Here is a 19,785-nt window from a genome sequence, read left to right on the forward strand (position 1 = left end):
TGGTGGCTGCAGCGCGACCCCATTGAGCAGGTGCCCAAGCTCCCAACTCACCATGACTGGTCCTATGACCAATACAAGCCTTTCAGGCCGCTGATCTGCTTTCCAGGTGCCCATCTGTCTTTCTGCCCTCTCACTATCATTCCTTTTGCGCCTTCTGTACTCAGAATCACTCATCCTCTCTCTTGTGCCACTTTTTCCTCATTCCTCTTTTGCTTTCTCGTCCTCGTTTCGGCATCTGTTTCTCTCTTTGCCACTTTTTCATTCCTCATTTGCTTTCACCACTCTCGTTTCTGCATCTGTTGCTCTTTACCACTTTTTCATTCTTTATTCATCTTTTGCTTTCATCACTCTTCTGCATCTGTTTGATTTTGTTTCTCTCTTGTACCTTTTTTTCATACCTTGTTGCTCTCACACGTTTCTTTGTTTGCTTTGCATTCTTACTTTGATCCATCTACTTCTGTTGTTGCCTTTCTCACACCTGCTGCCCCCTCCACCGTCCCCCACTTCCAATCTCACCTCCCTCCACTCTTTACCTGCTCTCTTGTGTGTTTCCCGCCTCTTCTTCCCGCCTTCGAGTTGCGCCCACCGCACCCCCTTGCCCCTTCTACCTCCAAGAACCTACTTAATGGCGGCCCGCACAGCGGGCATTCCAAAGGCGTGCCCATCCATCCCTGGACCTCATCCGGTGGCAGAAACCCTGGTTCTACGCCCCCCTCAGCAACACTGCCGCCGATTTCCACACCCTAAACCCCAGAACCCCCGACCATTGCTGCTGCTGCCACATGTTCCCCACACTACGGCAGGCCCTATCATCTGCACCTAATGTAACTTCACCTGCCACGGCATGCCCACAGTCACTCCACCCACCACCACGCAGACCCCCCTCCACACCTCTACCGTACCCCACCAACAGCTTGCATGCTTCCGCTTCAACACACGCTCACTGTGCAAACACGCCTCCAAGCTGCGGGACCTCATCTCCACACTTACACCTGATGTCACGTTTCTCACGGAGACTTTACTCTACTCCACGTTCAGCCCTGACATCGCCACAGCGATACTCAACAGATACAAGATCACCCACCGGGACCGAATCAACAGACCTGGAGGAGGAATCTCCATCATCCATAAAGGGTCTATCCAGTGCACTACCACCACAGTAACCCCAACCTGTTCATGAAACATCTCAACTTCAGGATCGAAACTGACTGCAATTCGCCCTTCAGAGGCACCTTTGCCTATCAGCCCCCAAGATCTCACCCCATCTTTTGTAACTCCATCACCGATCTCATCGCATCTCTTGCTATTGACTTAAACGACTTCATTTTTCTCAGCAACCTCCATTTCCACCTCATCGACCACAGCGACACCAACACCATCAATCTCCCCGCATTTATGAACAACATTGGACTCACCCAACTAGTCCACAGCCTCACTCACACACCAGGACACATATTGGACCCCATTTTCACCTCCAGCAACCACATAACTAACTCACCTGGACCGACCACTACATAATCCGTTTCAACGGCACTAGCCCACATACCACTATCCACGTTAAGCAGAATGTCCCCAACCGTTGATGTAGCAAAATATCCAGTACCCAATGGGCCGACGCCCTCAACGGCTCCGACACGCCACTTCCCTCAGCCAGAGAGTCAAGAACTTCAACGCATGGATCACACTTTACGCAGAGAAGATAGCCCCCATCAAAGACAACAACCACCGAAAATTCACAGAGCAGGCCAACTGGTAAACAAAATAACTCATAGCGGCAAAACTCATCTGCAAATAACATGATTGAAAATGGTGCAACGGCAGAACTCCTTCGAGACCACCCTAAACCACTACTACCGGCTACTGCGGCAGAGAAAGAGAGACGTTCAGCTGGTCACATAGAGTCCAGCTCCAACCACAGCAAAGAACTCTTCATCATTGTCAGGGAGTTTGCCAACCCTGCTGCCACAGAGAACAGCATCACCCCCTCCCAGGAGCTCTGCAATAATTTTGTGAATTTCTTCCAAAACACGATATTTACCTGCTACACAAACTTCAAAACACAACTTAAGCCTACAGACTTCCTCAACTGACATACTGACACCATATGCAGTACCGACCACCAACTGACACCATGGAACCTGCTCACCTCCCAAGACACCGCAGCCATCATGAATTCCATACACTCAGGAGCCCACTAAGCTCCCTGCCCACACCACTTCTTCAACCTTGGAGCCGACAGAATAAGCCATAAAGTCGCCTCTCTGCTCCACACTTTGATAGCCAAAGCCACCTTCCCGGGAGACTGGAAACAAGCTGAGGTTGAAACCCCTGCTCAAGAAGCAGTCAGTCGACACCAGCGAACTCAACAACTACTGACCCATCTCCCTACTACCTTTTCCAGCCAAGGTCCTGGAAAAAGTCATCAACAAACAACTCCCAAACATCTGGAGCAGAACCACCTTCTGGAATCCTCCCAGTCCGGATTCCTTAGCAATCACAGCACTGAGACTTCACTTGTCGCTGCCACCAACAACATCCGAACCATTCTCAACCACGGCGAGACAGCAGCCCTGATCCCCTTCGACCTCTCAGCACCATTCAACACCGTATCCCACCACACTCTGATCAACAGGTAACACAACATCGGCATCCCCTTGGAAACTCTCAGATGGATCACCTCATTCCTCTCTGGAAGAACACAGAAAGTCCGCCCACCTCTGTTCATCATGGAACCCAAGGAAATCATCAGCGGTGTCCCTCTGCCCCAGCCTCTTCTGCACCTATGTGACACCCCTGGCCAGCATAGTCAGATCCAGCGGTCTCAACATCATTTCATACGCAGATGACATTCAACTCATTCTCTCCCTCTCCACGGATCCCACTACGAGAACCAGCTTCCACAGATGCATGCTGAGTGTCACCAACTAGATGAGAAGAACCTGCTGATGCTCAACACTGACAAGATGGAAGTTCTGATCTTCTGCAACAATTCACCCTAGAACGCCTCCTAGTGACCCACTGAACTAGGACCCGAACCCTCCCCATCTGATCACACCAGAAACTTCGGTATCATCATTGACAGCAAGCTTACCATGAAGTCCCAGAGCAACACAGTTTCCTTTGCCTACTTTTTCACACTCCGGATGCTTTGAAAAATCTTCAAATGTCTCCCCCTCCCGAACACGAGACGCACCATCACTCAAGCCCTCATCACCAGCAGGTTGGACAACGGCAGTGGCCTCTACTCTGGGATCGCCATGCACCTTCTCTAGAGATTACAGACCATTCAAAACGCCGATGCCAGACTCATCCTCAATCTTTCCCTGTGGACCCACAACAACCCCCCAAAAAAACTCAAGGAAATCCACTGGCTCACAGTTCAGAAGAGGTGTCAGTTCAAGCTACTGACCCGCGCATACAAGGTCCTGCACAACTTCAGTCCGACCTACATAAACCACCCCCTGAGCAAATGTACCCAATGATTCTGATTAGATTTTAGACTAAAGATGTTGGGGAAATCTCTAATTTCAGAGGTCACTTCTTTCTCCCTTGTTGGTCCAATTTTCCAGTGCAGCTGTGCTAGAGTTAACTAGGACTTGTACTGAAGAACTCGTAAATACTCTTTCCTACCCTTCACTTCTAAAATAAGCAGAGGAATGGAAGACGGTCACCAGGCAATATCTGTAATCAAGCATGTGATTCAGCAGTTAGTGCTCCATTTTGGGTCTTGTCTCACTTGGCCAACCGGAGAAGGTGGAGTAGAGCATATTGTACGAACATAAGTGTTTTTTACATCTCCAGACAGCTCCCTATTTCCAGTATTACATTCTCTTAGCTAATTCCTGCTCTTTGGAGATACCAATTTCCATGTCTTGCCAGGTAAAGGGCAAAAGACTAGAACTGTTCAGAGCAACCCTAGAGATACTACATGATCTCGGAGATAACTGGATTTGCTCCATTATTTTTTTTTTTTATCAGAACTTCTGAACTAAGTTTTCTTATTTGTCTTTTCTTTTTATAAATGTCACTTATTTTTTTTTGTCTTGCAATTGTTTTTTGAAAATATCAAGGGTTCACAGCACGGGTAGGCCTCTTCCTTCAAACGTACAATAATTATATACATTGATAACATGCATGAGGCGTACATTGTAGTTATCAGTGAGGGGTGGGGGGCATGGGAGTGAAAGATCCCTGTCTCGGCGGGCGGCCATACATGTCCACGCTTGTATGGGGTGGAAGAGCATGGTGGGTGATGAAGCGTGTAGTTGTCGAGGGCAGGGGGGTTAGTAGTGGTTGACAGCTATGACCGTCATGTCCGTTATCATTTATATTGGCCAACATCACTGCCAGGATAAGTGCGAGCTACGGTGGTGGTGGGTGGTAAGGACGGGCAGTGATGTGCAGTTCTGTCCATCGGTGTCGGAGATATCTACTATCATCGTGGCGGAGAAGGGGGTGGGGAGTGGTAGTCCTTTTACTGAGGGTTAGCGTGACTGGGGGAGGGGTGGGGAGGGAGGGGAGATGGGTGGTATGGGGCTGGAAGGGTTGCGAGAAGAACAGGGATTGGCTGCAGTTAGGGTTAAGGGAAGGGGGCGTGAGTCATAGAGAAAAGACGTGTCTAGCACAAAGAGACCGGAAGAGTGGCGAGGGGGCAGAGAGAAGAGAGTATGAATGCACTGGGGACCGTATCTCGGGGGCCAGGCCGGTGTTAAATGTTACTTTTTACCGAAACGTGGTGACAAGATCTTAATTTATTTGATTCTGGCTGTGTTGTTAGTTTTTTTTACAGTTTCCATGCATGCACATTCTATCTGTACATTGCCCTTACTCAGGCCAGCAAGGGTGAGCCAGTTTTTCTCGCACTGAAACTGTTTTTTCTTTGCATTTGGTGTGCTGTGAGCAGAGTAGGTGCTTAAATAAAGCTCACATCAAGACTGGCTTCTCAGTCTACTGGTACAATTATCCCGTCTAATCTATGATGGCTGCACGTGAGCATTTGTCTTCAGGACCAGGACATATATGGCTATATATACCCTTGTTAATGCTAGGAAACAAGCATGGTTTTCAACTGTACAGGGAGTTTTCAGTACTTCTGTTGAGCTTCTTTATTTACTTTATTTGCCCAACTCCCTTTGATGCTATTGAAGTAAAGGGTTTGTGTTTTATAGTGAGGTCGGTGCTGTCCACGCTTCTTCAGAGTGGGTATAGCTATAGTATAGCTAGCAGCAATCATCAAGCAAGCGGATTGGATGAATCCCTCGCTGTCTGTTTTTATGGACCCAACCCATTTTGATCCGCCATCTGCTGTGAGAGTATTCTTTCTCTAAATAAATAGCTGCAATTTTATGATTTTTAAAGCTTAATGATTGTAACAAATTTTGATATAAATGTAATTGTGAGAACGTTTTTTTTCTTTGTAATTTCATCAGGGAATCAATTTAACAACTGCTAGAGAAAAGGGGCAGTTGGTGTTCCTTGAAGGCCTCAGGTCATCCAGTGATGTCCTATTCGGGGAGGAGCAAGACTGTGGACAGTCTCCACTTCAGTTTTTGAGGTATGTGTTAATTTTACAGATAGACATAATAATGTCATCAATCTTTACAAAGCACACTGTGACACTGATAGCGAGCTCATGCCTTGAATCTTTGAACTGAGCTACTGGTACTTAACAGGCAAGTTATTAATGTTATCAACCTTAAAGCAACGGAAGGCTGAATTGACCCTCCTGGCCACTGAGAGTGAAGCCTGGGACCTACATATTAGATGTAGAGCTGATCAGCAGTCGTCACCTTGCGGTTGGCTACACCGGATAACTTCACTGCATAGTGTAAGATCATTAATGATACTATATTGTTTATTGATTGTTAAGAATAACAGATTCCAGGCGTTGAAACTGATATTAACTTTTTAATGGTGTCCCAGATGAATTGAGGACCCATTTGAGAGTGCCTCCTCTGGTGTACAAAGACTGACCCGACACAGATCCAAGATAAATAATTGAGCTGTAAGGTGACTTTGTACTTCCACGGAAGATTGTTGAGATCCTTAGAGACCATCCCGTCAGTGGCCAAGTGTAAGAAAGTGCCCTCTTTTTGCATGGCTGCCCCCTCTTTTTACTAAACTGTTGATGTGGTTTGACTGAGTGTGCCCTGGGTTCCTGCCAAACAGGTACCCAGGGCCTATGTTTTTTTCCCTAAACTGCATTGAAAACAAAACCCAATTGGCACTCTTTGGCCACAGGTCAGCCTCTTGTAAATGGTACCACAGGTAACAAGGGCACTTTGGCCACGGAAGGCCTCTAAGGACTGCAGCACGTATTGTACCACCCTTAGAGGCCTTGTACCTTTACACACATACACTGCCTTTGAAGGCTGCGTGTTTTGGTGCAAAACAAAGTGCAGAGTCGACATGGCACATATCCCAGTGTACCAAAAAAGGGTGCGTCACTGATGTGCCCGCTGTCGCACTGCTGGCGAGGAGAAAATTCCTCAAAGTCAACCTTAGTGAATTTATCATTTTTTCATATTCAACTTTTTCTTTTAACTCTTCCTTTTTAATCATCACGCTTCATGCATATTTTAAGCATGACGGAGACAGCTGCATTGACCTTGAATGCTTTATTCAACAGTTTCAAATTCCTCCTGGTACCCATCCAGGTTTTTATCAAGCGGCATGTGAGGTCAACCATACATCAAAATGAACTCTTTGTATTATCCAATGCATTTCGAGCCTCTTGGCTCTTCATCAGGGATCATTGTAACAGAATAGAAACACAGCTGAACAGACTACTCAATGTACCTGTGCAATGAAAATTACATATTTAAATGTAACCACCTTGCTTCCATCAGCCCACCCCAACCGATAAATAACATCAGTGCTCTAACAAAGACTTATACACCTTCATACTGCTTCCTCTGCCTCCTAACCAGCTTCCAATTTATTTAGTAATATAACCTAAACCCGTATCCCGCCCCCTAGTAATCAAAACCGTTATTAATAAACCTATAAACCCCCTAACCAAAATAAATTAGCCAAACACCTCAACCCATCTCCTTTCCGACCTCCCTTCAACATATCCCAAACCCAAAATACCAAACTTCAGCCCTTTACGTCTTAATAGCCATACCGCCAGTTTAACCTCCTGAAACACTACACATCAAAGTCGATCATCGCTTGTGCTCTTTTTCCTGCCGTTCGGACCGTTCTATAATTTCCTCTCTTCATGTGCACAATCATACTAATGATTCTTCAATTATGTTAACCCCGTGACCTGTGTTTATTTTTTTTAAAACACCCCTTCTCAAAGAATTACGTAAACTCAAAATGCCACAATGCACTTTCCTGAATCTGAAAAACCAAACTCCACCCGCACTCTAATTACACTCCCCAGTGAACTCTACCTATCCTTACTTATTTATTTATTTATTAAGTTTTATATAGCGCAAACAAGATCCCGAGGGTTATCAGAGCACTTTACAAGAGAGAACATGAGTGTATTAAAAGCAACAATTGGGAAAAAGAAGACCATACAATAAGCAGAAGTAAGCGGGTAACGAAGGGGGCAATAATATGCAGAATAGAAGAACTGTATCGAATGGAGGCACCATGATAATACAAACAATGTCATCTGATCCCGTGAGCTTAGCCCGCTTAGGGTAAGAATTTGCTTATTAGGAATCTTTTGGTTTCCAATTTGAATGCCGTCGTTGAGGTGAGACTACGTACTTCCGGTGGAAGAGAGGTCCAAATCTTTGGAGCTGCCCCTGAAAAGGCTCAGAGACAAGTTCTCTTTTTGCTAAAGGTGCAAGGTTGCAAGAGGAAAGTAGAGGAGCTTCTTGATGCTCTCTCCCCACAGGATAGTTCAAGTTTTTGTGCCAGGTACCTGGGAATATTACAGTGAAGGGCTTTGTGCACCAGTACTGCAATCTTTAGCTGAATTCGTGCTTCAAAGGGTAGCCAGTTGAGAGATTTAAGAACTGGGGGGATGTGGTCATTTAGTTTGGCGCCAGTAACCAGTCTAGCCGCGGTATTTAGTGAGGCCCTTGGTGGAGTCAAGGCGTATTTGGGCGTTGTGTGTAGAGAAGTGGTGAGACCACCTCAGAGATAAGGGATGCGAGAGAACCTTCGAATGTGGGTTCCAGTAATATTTGCCATGGACGGTTATTGGGTTGTTCTGCCTTTCAAATTTGATTACAAATGATACAGACCCGCTGTTGGTCATCAGATGGACGCAATCGTTTGACGCGTTTTTTCATCTCTGTGAGGTTGCCGGTATGCAGTAGTTACGCAACCGGAAGGTATGACATTTTCGTTAACCTCTGAAATACTGATGTGGAGCACTACGACATCTTGGGAATGCTATGAAAGAGATTGCAGTGATAACCCGTTTTTATCCTTTCTGTTTCATTTTACCACCACCACAGGTTTGAAGTAAACCCCACATGAAAACATTGATTTGGATCCCTAGCCCTGACGAAGTTGCTTCAAATTGCTAATAGCAACCAAACATGTTGGCTAGTTGTTATCAGTTTTGACTAGATAGGAGTCATTTTTAACGTGGAAAAGCTTACAGCAAGGAATAAAGAGTATCGGTAACAAGTAAGCTTTACCAATTTTTAATGTTGAGGACTACGTTTCTGTTCTCACTGGATCCTTGAACACGTGGGTGATTTTTATACACATAGGAAACACACTTATACTTAGGTTGTTTCTTCTCTTTTCTGTTTTTGTTTTCATTGGGTTAAGGTTTTGTCTCAATACACATGGACATTTCCTTATTGGAAAGAAGGTAACCAATGATGAGAAGTGGGTTACTGGCGAGTACCAGTCAGTTTTCCCCCTTGGTGTTGCTACCGTGAGGTGCCTTCTTTCCTTCTCACATTTTTTCCTGTGATGAAAGGGCTGTGGTTGGTGGTTTACTTTTCTTTGTTTTAGAAATAGGATACACTGCAGCCTAATGACCAACTTATTAAATTGGTTCATGTAAAATGATGTCTTAAAAGTATTGACCCTTTTGGGCTGTTATCTGCAAAATAGTTAAGGTGTATCAGTGTAGGGACAGACTATTATTGACAATAAATCCTTTGAGTGTGGGGCTGGCTGTTCTGGTATTCCCCTTTAAACTCCCATTGTATTGATGAGTATTTGGGAAGGCCACAGAGAGTAGCACTGCCATAGTCTAGCCTCGGCAGGACAAGCGCTTGGACCACCTGTTTGAAATAATTTTGTGACAAGGAAGGTTTGGTATTTCTGAGAGTTCTAGTCAAGTGGTTTGCCCCCTTACAAACATTGCTGATGTGATTATTCATATGCGTCTCCACGGTGACTCCTAGTGATTTGGCTGAATCTATGATAATCTGGGTGCAATTGAAAGCAGTCAGGTGAGTCAGCCAGAGATCTAATTTGGGGATGTGTTTTGGAGGGGAGATGAGCAGGAACTCTGTTTTGGAGGTGATGAGCAGGAGATGGTTCTGGGTTAACCAATTTTGAGTGGACGTTAGGACAGTGTTGAGTGAGATGATGTTTTCCGGGGATGACATTTTCAAGTAGAGTTGAGTGTTGTTGGCATACATGTGGAAGAGAAGTTCATGGAGTTTAGTGTGTGAGCTAGAGGTTCCAAGAAAAGGTTGAGGAGGATGGGAGAAAGGGCGGATCCTTGGGGGACCCCCATGACTACTGGAGAAGGTTGGGAGAAGGAGTGGTTTGCCTTGAATCTTTGTGATCTGTGATGGAGGAAGGATGAGAACCATTGAAGCACCAGGTCAGGAAACCCATTCTGTGTTGCAAGATGGATAGGAGGTTGTCATGATTGACCGTGTCGAATGCTGAGGAAAGGTCAAGGAGGATCAAGTAGGCAGGATTCATTTTGGTCAAGCATTTTCAGAATGTCATTGATAAAGTGTGTGAGGGCCGATTCGGTGCTGTGCCCCCCTCCGAAAACCGGATTGATGCTGGTCTAGAAGTTGGTAGTTCTCTATGTGAGCACAGAGTTGGGATTGCACACATTTTTCAAGGAGTTTGGCTAGAGTGGGGGTGTTTGAGATGGGACGGAAGTTATTGAGATCAGATTTGTCAGCGTTGATTTTTTTTAGAATAGGTGAGACCTGAGCTGCTTTTAGGCAGTCAGGGTCCATGCCTTGAAATAAGGAAGCATTTACAATCTTAGTCCAGGTGGGGATGAGAGCGCTCTTGATCTCTTTGAATATGGATGTGGGCAATGGGTCAAAAAAGTGGTTGGACAGGTTGATAGACTGAAGAATTTTGTTGATGTCTTTTTCAGTAAATGGGGAAAAGGTGCCCCAAGACGCATTGTTCTTAGCGTTCAAGAGGGATGTGTTATACTTTTCAAAGAAGTCAGGGGGTGAGGCGGCAATAGAAGAGGGTAATAAAGCCTTCTTAGAGGCGAGGTCAATAGAGAGGAATCGTGATTTCTCCGTGAAGAAAGCATCAAAATCTTCGCAGGAGGGTGGGATGCCATTCGGATCAGAGAGGATTGGACCAGTAACCGATTGTTGTTTGATCAATTCGAAAAGTTTCTTAGGGCGGTTTGCCGCTTGGTCTAGTTGTAGTCTGAAATAGTTGGCCTTCACTCTCTTGATCTGTTTGTTGTAGAGACCCCTGACCTCTCTCAGGAGTTTTAGTAGGTCCGTGGAGGGATTGGATCGCCAGGAGCGTTCAGCTGCTCTAAGGGTGCGACGTTCTGTGTTTAAGTTGTCGTTGTACCTCGGTTTGGATATTTTAGATGAAGCATTTTTAAGTTGGAGTGGAGCAATGACATCCATGATGTTGGTAATGGTCGAATTGTAGGCGTCAGTGAGTGTTTGCACCTCAACCAGGTCGGGTTGGGAAGAGAGGACAGATTTACATTGGGCAGCGAGAATATCGAGGTTTACTGATCTGAGGTCCCTTTTCCATACCTTTGCTTTCCAAGATTGACCCTTCTTCGACATCACGTCCCTGTTAATATAGAAAAGGATTCTGTGATGGTCAGACCAGTCACGAGGGGTTATGGAGTCTAAGGTGATGGTCTGTTATTTGGAAATGATGAGGTCTAGAGTTTCTCCTTCAGTATGGGTTCATTGGTCACAGTGCTGAGTCAATTATTGCGTATTTAAGGCAGGCTGCCGCAGGGTCATTGAGGTTAGACCAATGCAGGTTGAAATCACCCAGAAAGATTTGTGACACCGCAGAATCGACATTGCTAGAGATGATTTCCATTAATTGTTCAATGAAAGGGAGGTTGTCCCCCGGGGGGTGGTAAAAGGTGTGTAGTTTGCAGATCGGTAGGTTCTTACTTGAGATGATGAGGCCAAGGTATTCACAAGAGGAAGTGGAAGAGGACTCCAAGTGAGAAATCAAGAGAGTATTCTTGTTCTTCTAAAAATAAACAATGAACAAAACAATATACCCTTGCAATACCCTTCAAATTACGTGCGCACAGCGGGCGCACCAGTGACGCACCCTTTTTTGGTACTTTGAACTAAACTGTGACTTGGGAACGGTTCACAGACTGCTCGCATGTATTTTCATCGAACACTATGTACACAATGATTGGACATCTTAAAGGGAAGGAGTACATGCTCAATTTTGACTTACTTACGCATTCTTGTGTACCATGCCTACAACCCGCTGCCCTGGCATAGGTGAGCCACCCCTCTAGCTGGGTGCACTATACCAGTGGTGAAGGTACAGGTGCTTGATCCCTGTACTCCTACAGTGTCCAAGCCAATTCTTAGACATTGTAAGTGCAGTAATGCCAATTAGAGTATATGGTACTGGGAGTTTGTCATTACGAACTCCACAGCACCATAATGGCTTTACTGAAAACTTGGAAGTTTGGTATCAAACTTTTCAGCACATTAAACCCACGCTGATGCCAGTGTAGGATTTAATGAAAAATGCACTCAGAGGGCATCTTAGAGATGCCCCTGAAAACGACCTAACACTAGTGTCCAGGCAGAGAGTGGCTGCTCACCAGCTGCCACCAGCAGGCATGTTTCTGGACCCCTGGGTCGAGAGCCTGAAACCATGCACATCCTGGGACGAAGTGCCAAGCCTCCTCACCCAGGAAGGGCAGGGTCCACGAAGGGGAAGCTTCTGAGGCCTGCAGCCTTTGTGAACTACCCCAGGCCTTTTGCTGTTTCCAGAAACTGGCCCCCACCGGTTCTGACCCCCACTTTGGGCATGAGAATCGGCGGTAAAACCAAGTGAGGAAGGGAGGTGCGCCCACCTTTGCCAACCCCTCCCCTAAGGTGGGGGAGGTGAGGTGAAGCACAACTCTCAATCCCCGCCATCTTGCAGATGGGGGCACCCAGCCAACGAGAGTGAGGCATATGCCCCTCTCCCACTGAAGGATGGTATAATAGGGGTGTACCCAGCCCAAGGAAGGGACCCATTGGTCCCAACCTTTACTTACCTGTAACACCCCTAAATCTAGTATTTTGGGGCACCCCTGAACCTTGCTCCCTCAGACTAGAACCGACTAAGAAGAAAAGAAGGAGGAGGACCGAAGAAGCCGTGCCAAAGCTATGAAGAGGAGGACGCCCACTGACTTGGCCCCAGCCCTACCGGCCTCTCCCCACCTCGAACCTACAGAAGCGAAATCCCGGCGTGTCCTGCAGCCAGCAACCTCAAGAACCTGAGGACCTGCCCTGCCTTCCACAGAAAAGACTGTCTCCAGTGAGCACCAGATTTGCTCCCCAACAGACTCTGGCGCCTGCCAAATCCATGAATCTGCACCACTCTGTACCCGACACCCACGTTCAGAGCTCGTGTGGGCCAACACCACAGGGAGGTCTCCCCGGCGATCTTGACCTGAGATCTGGTGATGTCTGACCTGCCTCAAATCTCCAAGCGAAGCCTGCAGCCTCTTTCTAGAGAATCCACCCTACCGCAACAATAGCTGGTAAGAAGAAGCCGATGCCTAAAGACACCCCTGCACCCGAAGTTCCACGGCCTTGGGTGGCCCAACCGACGGTGTCCCAGCATCCCTAGGCATCCCAACTTATCTCTCCAACCAGTGGTCACCTACAGAAAATCTCTGTTCCTGAGCCTGCAGTCTTTGTTGAAACCGGAGAATCCCCATTTAAATCAACAAGGCACCCAATGCCAAAACAGCACCCTGCACCCAGCCACCCTGCGGTGCTGCGGGTGTACCTTGGGTGCTAACTGAATCCCCTTTGCCCAGAGCCTAACACCAGGAGCTTTGTGCCCACAACCTAGAGGCCTCCTCGTGATTAGCCACCAACTGGAGGCCTCCTATCCCCCATTGAATAACATTGGGCCTCAGTGACCGGCCGCCCTAGTGCCGCTGAGGGTGCAACAAGAGTGCGTCCTTGACCCTGGGGGAACCCTTGTTCTAAACCCAGAATACCAACTCCCACAACAAGGTATGTACCTGTTAACTGATAACTTAATTTCTCTACATAGGAATACATTGACTGTTTTCCTTGATAAATGTTCAGTGTGTGGAGTTGGCTTTTTATTGAACTTTGAAAAACTTCAAAGAACTAAAAATTGTTTACTTACCTTTTCTCTAGGAAATGTCCCAGTGTGATATCTAGGTGTATCACACGGAGTAGAAAAAGTAATCTGAAAAGTAATTCAACGTAATCTTAACAGTAATTTCCACTGTATTGAAAGCATTTACAAACCTGTAACACAGTAATTTTCATTCAGCTTGCTTGTATTGTTCAACCTGCCTTGAAAATTATCAAATACACTTACCTGTGCTAGATTGGTTCTAGGAAATAAATACAACTAAATAATATTTTTATACAAATCAAATTGGTCTGAGTTCAGTCTTTGAGTGTGTGACATCATTTGCTGATTGAGTTTGTACAACAAATGCTTAACACTACCCTCTGATAATGCCCACACTACACAAATAGAGAGTAAGGTGCTATCCATTTTTACCTCTGCCTACCTTTGGGGTTCCACTAAACTCAGTGTACACTATACCTCATTTTGGTATAGTACATACAGAGCCAGCTTCCTACACCCAGTCATTACAAATGCCCCTTTGTAAAGCGGGAGTGTTCATAATCCAAGGGCGTTTGCTATGAAACCACTTGCCAAAAGAAATTCAGAGTTTGAGATGGCTGTTAATCCGCAGAAAACGTACAAATACATGGTTGTCCAGTTAGACTTTTGTCTGACACACTGTACCATCTGGAGATTCCACTTTCGTTCTTGTCTCTTTTTCTGATGTTGTACCAAAGTGCTTTGAGGCTTTAGTAAATAATACCAGTAAAAGATAATTGATTAGAAGGGGATAGGGTCCCTTTAGCTGGCACCTAATATTTGCAAGCCCTGACACATTCTACCTTTTGGCCCATAAGATAAAACAGGAAGTTAAGGGGGCTCTTGCAGTGATCAGTATGTGACTTGTTGAGTGCATGTTTTAATACCAGCACATTGACTATCCTTCATCCTTTAAAAAAGAATTGATTAAGTGGCTGTGTCTGCTGTAATGGAAATGACCAATAATAGCCGCTAGGCTTGATATAGTTATCTTAACCAGCTAATAAGTCTTCCAGTCAATTGTAACGCGGTTCAAGTCTATTTTGCCCGAGTCTGGTAAGAATCCCCTCGCGGTCACTCTCTCCGCCTAGCTCACGATGGGTTTCCATATCTAACAACTCCCTCATTTTACAGGGCTCACCTGCCTTCATAGGCTAACACTGCCTTGCCAGCAACGGCTGACTGTATCGCCCTGGTAAGCCTGTTAATAAACTCACGCAATTCCACTTTAGCTTCACTCCAACTGCAGAAACCACCCCTCGCAACCACGGAAATCACTTCATCAACCACCCGCACTCGCCGCATTATTGTTCTATGTGCACATGCTCTCAGTTGTCCACACCATTCTTGGCCTCACTCGATCAGCCCGACCACTGCGCCGACCACAATATCGGCACAATTGAGGAATCACTTCTTCGCTCTGCCCAGATTACTGTCTGTACCACTGCGCCGACCACAATATCTGCATAATTTAGGAATCACTTCTTCGCTCTGCCCGGATTACTGCGTACTACTGCGCCACAATATCGGCACAATTAAGGTATCACTTCTTCGCTCTGCCCGGAGTATTGATCCGTCCACTATACCGACACAATTGAGGATTTTTCACACGGCCCTGATCATTAAATAAGTAGCGACCTACCCCCTTAAATCATGCTCTCACGGCACAGAGCGTAACGATCCACGTGTAAATAATGTAATATAGGCTCACTACTCACCTCAAGTCACCTGATTAAGTATGTAAATAATTCTATGATTTTGTTTCTAGAATGTATATATGCTTTTCTCCCAATCTCTCCCTTAGGCAATTAGAGGCTTAATAACCTTAAGGCATTAAATAAATGTCCTGATGATGGTCCCCATGATTAAGTAGGGGGACCGAAACGCCGTCGACCTGTCTAGCACCATATACAAAACTTGATTTATATGTGATGTAATGGTGCTTTCTTGATACTTCTGTACAATTGAATTTTAAACAGAAAACTTTACTTTTGCCTTAAAAAGCCCTTCTATGTTCTTAATCCACCTTCTGTATTTGATCTGATAGTGTTTGGGCACAGGCTTGTGCACCACACTGGTGAATTGTTGAAGGTATTCTGTATGAATCATTTGTTCATTGAGTAAATTTAAAGACCTCTGTCCGGCTGGATATGTCGCTCCAAATATAGATTTGACTCTGTCTATATTTATTGTTTCGTATATACTTACATGCATGGGACCGCTGTTGTTCTAAAAAGTTTGTTCTCCGAGGTCCCCTGCTGACTGAATTGGGGTCCCTTGTTGTTGTTAACACACCAGCCAATATTAGCATAAGGATGTGTGTATCAGTGATGAAAACCAAAGAAGTAGGCCTAGATATAGGAAACAGAGAGGATTTGATGAGAGATCAACAGAATAGCAACATTGAAAAATACTTAGAATTAGGAGAAATAATGAAAGAAAGAATTAAAGGATCAGGGGCTAGAAAGTGCCTGCATTGAGCACTGTGCTAGAAGCTGACGGGTGTACATCCTGTGTTGTCTGTGCCATAGAAATTAAGCCAGGTCTGGCATAGTAATTCCGTTAAACTGTTCATATCAGGGCCAGGGCCAGGGCCAAAACTGATTTGCATATGGATGGTCTTGCCATAAAGTTGCGTAGAAGGCAAAAAACTATAGACTGGAATGCCTCCCCAAGTAATTACTATTGGCCGAAATTAACTAAGCATTGCACCCATCACCTTTTTTCCTTTGTAGTTAAATAGTATCTAAACTAGACTGTGATGCAAATTATGACACTGGCTACCTGCAATAAGGAAACTTGTGTTAAGAAATTGACTATGATAAGGAAAATGTTTTAGAATGTTCCTTCAACAAGTCATCATATGTCGTACAGTACTAGTAACCCTTGGTGGAATCATCCTTCAATAAAGAGGCTAACATCAGAACTCGCCTCAAGTGGGGAAAAATACTTTGATTTATCATGCAGTGTGGAAAATTACACCAGAACTCTTCTAAACTACAGAAGACAATGTCAGAAGTTAACTGTGAAAATGTAAATTACATTAGAAACCACGTGCAATCGTGAAATTAAGCAATGAGTAAAATTACACAACTTGTCCGCAACAAGCAAAATTATATTAAGATTTACATGATAGAGGTAAATAGCACAACTCACCAGTAATAGAGAAAATCGCATTACTTCACTCCTGTGTCAGAGATTGGAGAAATGACAACAAACCTGATTACAATAACGGTCTCAGAACTTTACAGCAATAAGAAAAATTCCACTGAGACTTGTCTTATTAAGAACAAGTATACTAGAAGTGGTCTGAAATAAATTATTGCAGGTGTGTTCTCAGTCTCCTCATTTTGTAGTGATTGGAGCTAAAAAATAGCACTCTGGCTGCTCTATGCCTGGAGTGTTCCATTAATACTGTGGAGTTTTGGATGCCTATTTCAACTAGATATCCCTGCTTGGATCTGTTCATTTAATAGACCGGCACTAACAGCAGAAAGGTAATCTTCGCCATCGCCAAAGATTTCATTGCCCCTCCTGCCGCCTCCAACAACATCATCCCCCCACAAGACCTTTGCAACAAGATCTCAGAATTCTTCTGCAACTAAATCACATCCATATACGGCAACGTTCACCCGCAATTGGACCCTGTCACCATCAAAACTCAACTTCCCATCGCAGACGGAGATTAAACCCTGACCTCAAGTCCCACCATCGAATTCACTGCTACCATGAAGACCAACATTTGGGGCCCCCATCTAACCCTTGCCCACACTAAACCTTCATGAAAGGACCTCTACCAATCAGTGAAGCACTAACATCCATCTTAAGCGCCATTGACTCAAACATGCCACCATCATGACCCTACTCAAGAAACCATCCGCTGACCCAGATACGCTTTCCAACTATAGACCCATCTTCCTCGCACCATACCAGGCAAATGTCTTAGAGAAACTAATCAACCGATGTCTCACCACCCACTTAAGGAATCACCAGCTCCTCGACACTATGCAGTCTGGAGTCAGGCCCAACCACAGTACAGAAATCACACATATTGTTGACGCAGATGCCATGCGCATGATGCTTGACAGAGAAGACGCAGCAGCATTCATTCCCCTTGACCTCTGCAGCATTTGACACGGTACAAACCCCATGTTCATCAGGCACCATGCATAAGATTGACATCCAAGGACCCGCTCTCCACTGGATCTGCTCCTTCTTAAATGATAGAACAGAAGCATCTTTCGCCTCAGAAGCCCGCAGAATCACCTACAGAGTGCCTCAAGGTTCATTGCTCAGCCCCACCCTATTCCACGCCATCTGCCACATGACCTCAATGTCCTCTCCTACGGTGATGACACACAACTTATACTCTCCCTTTCAGACAAGACCTCCCAACACAAGAAAAAAAGTTCACCTCCTGCACGACCGAAGTTGCTAAGTGGATGAAAACGTACTGTCTCAAGCTCAACTCTGACAAGACAGAAGTAGTGATCTTCAGCAAAAACACCTCACCATGGGACTCCATCTGGCCACCCAAGTCAACACTTCACTGCATCCTGCTTTTACACCCTGAAGATGGTGAAGAAAATCTTCAAATTGCTCCCAAGCAGCATTAGAAAAACTGTCACTCACACACTATTCACCAGCTTGTGCTACGGGAACATCTTCAATGGCCGGAAGACTAGAAACCATCAAGAACATGGCAGCCAGACTCATTCTCAACCTCCCACACAGAACTCATATCACACCACACCTCGGGAGCTCCAATGGCTCCTGATAAACAAACATGCTCTTCTCAAACTCATCACACGCACACATTCAAGGCATTACACAACTTAGTCCCTACCTACCTGAACAGTTGCATCTCCTTTCACCAAACACCCAGACACCTCTGCTCCAAAGACTCCTACTTGCGTACATCCCACGCATAAACAGAACCAGATCCAGAGGACAGCCATTCTCTTACATCACTCCTAAAGCATGTAACAGCTTCCTACTCCACATCAGTGCCTCCTCCTCTTTTCTTGAATTCCACAAGAAGCGGAAGACCTGGCTTTTCAATTAACCAACATATCACAGACAGGGCTAGACACACACATCTGCTCAGAGCCAGGATACCCTCACGGGTGATAGTGCGCTTTACAAATACCCTTAAAATAACATAGTGTGTTCACTTGTGTGCTGTAAATGGCATATTTTGTCAGAGCTGTGTGCATGGGAGATTGTGAGCAGAGTAAAGGATGTCTCTGAGAAGACACTCTGAGTGTGCGGATTGTCTTTGTCCTTCCCCTGTGAATGTGTCAACTTTCATGTGCATTATCCTCTGGATTGTGCCATGAACCTCTGTGGGATCTAGTAACCTTGATCTCTCTGTGTTCCTGATTGCAAACTTGGACTTCGGCTGAGAGCGTCTAGCAGAGGCCAGAGACTAATCAAAATACATTGATCAGTTGATACTCTAGTACTAGTCAGCAGCAATCAACATATATTGAGAAGTTGATACGAACGGATCTTCTGAAAAGGCTCAAGTGTAGCTAATTGAAAGTGTCAGTGTTCATATTTTAAACACAACTTGTGCATTGGTGGCGTTCTTAGACAATATTGAGGTTTTAATATTGGGCTACACTTATGTCGACTCCACCGTATCGACTGCCTACATATTGCCAAGGTAAGTAGATGGAGTTAGAATACTGAATCTATACCATATAGCTTGACTGGACAATAGAGTGGTTGTCAGTACTTTGGCGTTGATCTATGTACTGGTCGATATTATTGACCTCACTATTCTGACGTACAACTCAGGCTGCCACTTCTTCCTGTGAAAAATGCTGACCATTTGTGCAAGTTCTGAGGTTCTGGAAGGGCGAGGAGTTGATTCTTGAATAATAGGTTGTGTAAAATCCTCTGCATTTTCTTTAGTGCAATTCAATCTCTACCTGCTTTAAAAAGCATTTTGGAATAGCCCAGGCAGCATTAAAATCCTTTTGACATATTTTCAGCTTGTGTTTGAGTTCGCTGCTTTAAGTTTACGGGCCAGATGTACGACCATTCCATTATGCGAGTCTCAAATTGCGACATTATGCGACTCGTAAAATGGAATGTACAACAGTGTCTTAGACACTGTTTGCGTTTCTCAAATGGGTCGCAAGGGATCTGCCTCATTAATATTCATGAGGCAGGTCGCAATTTACGACCCATTGGGAATGGCCTGCAAACACAGGGATAGTGGCCTGCTGGGGACAGCAGATCCCATGTCTGTGTTTG

General features: G+C 45.2%; 1 protein-coding gene across 2 annotated transcripts in view; it reads left to right on the forward strand.

The window, feature by feature from the left end:
- ELP6 (elongator acetyltransferase complex subunit 6) overlaps positions 1 to 19,785 on the forward strand; it is a 176,007-nt gene that overhangs the window by 83,464 nt on the left and 72,758 nt on the right. For both annotated transcript variants that reach the window (XM_078662545.1, XM_078662544.1), the window contains exon 5: positions 5,430 to 5,554. In XM_078662545.1, the coding sequence (XP_078518671.1) occupies positions 5,430 to 5,554 (125 nt within the window). The remainder of the gene's footprint in view (positions 1 to 5,429; positions 5,555 to 19,785) is intronic.

Source organism: Lissotriton helveticus, chromosome 10, assembly GCF_964261635.1.
Source record: "Lissotriton helveticus chromosome 10, aLisHel1.1, whole genome shotgun sequence".
NCBI lineage: Eukaryota > Metazoa > Chordata > Amphibia > Caudata > Salamandridae > Lissotriton > Lissotriton helveticus.